Source organism: Pyxicephalus adspersus, chromosome 7 (assembly GCF_032062135.1).
Source record: "Pyxicephalus adspersus chromosome 7, UCB_Pads_2.0, whole genome shotgun sequence".
Classification (NCBI taxonomy): domain Eukaryota; kingdom Metazoa; phylum Chordata; class Amphibia; order Anura; family Pyxicephalidae; genus Pyxicephalus; species Pyxicephalus adspersus.
In genome coordinates, this window is record NC_092864.1 from 4,309,382 (window position 1) to 4,312,959 (window position 3,578).

General features: G+C 45.1%; 1 protein-coding gene across 1 annotated transcript in view; it reads right to left on the reverse strand.

Annotated features, from left to right (window-relative positions):
* LOC140334877 (syntaxin-1B) overlaps nt 1-845 on the reverse strand; it is a 40,787-nt gene extending 39,942 nt beyond the window's left edge. Inside the window, exon 1 of the mRNA XM_072417147.1 lies at nt 598-845. Coding sequence (XP_072273248.1) covers nt 598-627 — 30 coding nt within the window. The 5' untranslated portion in view covers nt 628-845. The remainder of the gene's footprint in view (nt 1-597) is intronic.
* Between the last annotated feature and the right edge of the window lie 2,733 nt (nt 846-3,578).

The window sequence follows — 3,578 nt, forward strand, 5'->3', positions numbered from 1 at the left end:
CCATCCTGCATACAGAAGCCAATATGAATACAGAGACATGGAATGAATGGATGATAGGGGTATGGAGATGGGGCCCCTGGGATAAAGCTGTGGCCCCCCCTGGTCATCCCATGTATGATATCCGGGAAGGGGGGGTCACTGAGTGATCCTCCTGCACTGAGCGCTCATAAATCAGTCAGACATAGACCCGCAATGCACCCTCCGCTCTCCTCCTCCATCATCCCCCACCCAGCCTCCTCCATATCACAGGGCAGGGGGTCCTCATGGGGGGGGGGATTTTTTTTGGGGGGGTGTACAGGGGTTGGGGATATATTTTGGGTGGGGGGGTAATTTTTTTTTATTTTTTGGGGGGTGCACATAGGATTATCATTGGAGGGGAGCACAGCACAGGGGGGTCTCATGGATTTTAGGGGGGAGGGTGGATTTGGAGGGGAATCCTCATAGGGTGGGGATGGATTTTGGGGGAGGGGGGGTCCTCATAGGGTGGGGATAGATTTTGGGGGATGAAGGGGGATCCTCATAGGGTGGGGATAGATTTTTTTTCTGGGGTGCACAGGGGTCCCCATGTAAGGGGGATGGGTTGTAGGGGGGTCTTACACTCCTGAGCTCCTGGGTCCGGTCCTTCATCCTTGGTGCAGGGGACGCTGCGCTCTCTGCTGATGGTGACTCCCCCTATTGCTGCAGTCCGGGGAGGGGAGGACAGGGGGGGCACACACCGGGCAGGTGTCGGTGAGCTCTGTCTCCGGGATGCCGCAGCCGCCGGTGCCGGGGATGAGGATGATGATGCTGCTGATGTCCCCCCGCGCGCTGGTGCTGATGCTGCAGACGAGGATGCGGGAGAAAAAAAAAAGACAGAGAGGGGAGGCAGCGCGCATGCGCCGACGCCGGGCAGCCCCCGGGGATCATGGGACTTGTAGTCTCTCAGGGAGGAGCAGCTGCAAAGCATATGGCCAGGAATAGATCGGTGACGGCTATGTATATCCCAGATATATAAATACCGCCATAGGTAATTATAGCAGCAGCACGGGCTGACATCACCTGATGGGAAGAAGGCACTGAGGTGGCCAATCTGTGCCATCCATATACAGAGATCATCATGGAGCAATACATGGCACTGTACATAGAGATATTTCTACATAGATGGCTGTGATTTCCAGCAATTATATTCTATGTGGATGTACAGGGGGGATGAGGAGGATTTTTTGTCCAATTCATGCTTTGACATAGAAAGTAGAAGGGTCGGATGGTCACGTGAGCCCATGGCATCCAATGGAGACTTAGATGTAATAAAGGGGGCGTGGTCAGGATATTCATTGTAGTGGAAGGAAAACTGCAAAGACAACCCCTCCCCCCTGAGAATGAATGGCTACCTACAGCCACCTACCTACCAATCTACCTGCATTATGTCTATGTTCATTCCTAAACCTACCTGTCCTATTCTATCATCTATATACTGGGCAATACTTACATCCATCACTATCCATGCCCTTCCTTATTTATTTCCTTCATTCCCCCTTTCCTCCTCCTTGTTTTACTTCTTTTCCTCTCTACACTCCTTTCCTTCATTCTTGTCCCTCCTTCCTTGTTTTCCTTACTTTATACTTTGTACTTTCCTTCCTTCCATTTCCATCTTTATAGTCTTTTTTTCTTCCTTTCTTCTATTATTTCCTTCCCTTTCTCCTTCCTTCCTTTTTCCTTCATTCTTTTTCTTATTTTCATTTTGTATAATCTTTCCTTCCTTCCTTTTCTCCCACATTTCATTCATCCCACACTTCTCTTTCCTTCTTTCTGTTTCCACCTTCTATTCTTTCCCTTTCTTCCTGCATTTTCATATTCCTCCCTTCTTCTTTCTCTTTCTTCCATTTCCCTTTTCTATTATTTCCTTCTTTCTTTTCCTTCTTTCTAATATTTCATTCCTTTTCCTGTGCTTTCCTTGCTTCCTTTTTGTCCTTGTTTCTTTTCTTCCTTCCTTTTTATATTCCTCCCTTTTTTTCCCCATCCTTTATTTTTTACTTTCCTTCATTCTCTTTCTTTCTTTATATTTTTTTTCCTTTCTCCCTTCCTTCCTTTTTTTTCTCTTCTATCTTTCATTCTTTCCCTCCTTCTTTCTTTTCCTTACTTTTCCTACTTTATATTCTTTCTTTCCTCCTTCTTTCTATTATGTTCCTTCTCCTTCTTCTTCCTTTTTTCTTCATTCTTTTTCTTTTCCTTCATTCCCTTTCCTTTTGTATATTCTTTCCTTCCTTTTCTCCTTTCCTCCCTTCTTTATATTCTTTTTCTTTCTTACCTTCCTTTTTTTCCATCCTTTATTTAATACTTTCCTTCCTTCTCTTTCTTTCTTTACATTTTTTCTGTCCTTTCCCCCTTCCTTACATTTCATTTTCCATTCTTTCCTTCCTTTCAAGCTCTTTTCTTCTTTCTATTATTTCCTTCCTTTTTCCTTGGCTTCCCTTGCTTCCTTTTTGTCCTGGTTTCTCTTCTTCCTTCCTTCCTACATTCCTCTCTTCCTTTCATTTCCTTTTTTCTATTCTTCCAGTCTTCCCTTCCTTCCCTTCTTACCCTTTCTTTTTTTCTTTTCTTTTATACTTTCCTTAAATATTTTTCCTCAATTCTTTTTCTTCATTTTTTGTTTTCCTTCTTCCTCCCTCTCATTTTTGTTTCTTTTCATTTTTATTTCTCTTTGTTTCTTCTTCTTTTCATTCCTTTCACTTTCCTTTCTGCGGTTTCTCTGTCTTCCCTTTTTTCTTTTCTTTCCAGTTCTGTTACATTCCGTTCATTTATTTAATAATGAATCTCTCATTCCATCCATTATACATTGTATATATTTCTCTCTCCCCTATACCCCCCATTTTATACATTTCACTCCCCTCCTATATAATTTCCTTCTCTGAGGGAGTTCCCTGATATTTGCTCTCATTGCTCCTCGCCTGATGATGATGTTGGTGCAGCTCTGATATCTGCTGCTGTAAGCTTATATGCAGCGCTCTATTTGCCCTCCGGCCTTACATTCCAGCAGAGTGCTTCCTCTATGTGACACAATGATGTCTGCGGAGGACACTCAGGACGTCTTCTGTAGACCTGATGATGAATCTCCAAACTCCAGAGCATTTGGGAATGTGATGTCACTTCCTGGGGTCCACATTGGGTGTGGTGGTCCTGTTCCAGGGTACCCCAGGCTGGAGTCACCATTATAACAGGGTAGGCCGGTGCCTGTAGGTGTCGGGGTTATGAGGAGCCTTCCCTGTGGAGCAGCATCAATATTCCCATCATCAGCAGAAATACAATCCGCTTCTAGAAAAGCTTCTCTGGTTCCCTCAGGGGCCCCAGCTTCTTATATGTCCTAGATTGTCTTTGTGTGGTCAGGCTCCTCCTGTTACATTCTTCAAAATATAATCGAAACTTCCAGCAGGGATGGTTGGAGCCACTTATAATGGGCAAAGGCAGGTGTACAGATCCGGGAACCCAGCACAGGGATGGTGGGGACCCTCATAATGGGCACAGCAGGGGTACAGACCCAGGAACTCATTACAGGGATGGTAGGAGTACCTCATAATGGGCACAGCAGGGGTACAGACCCA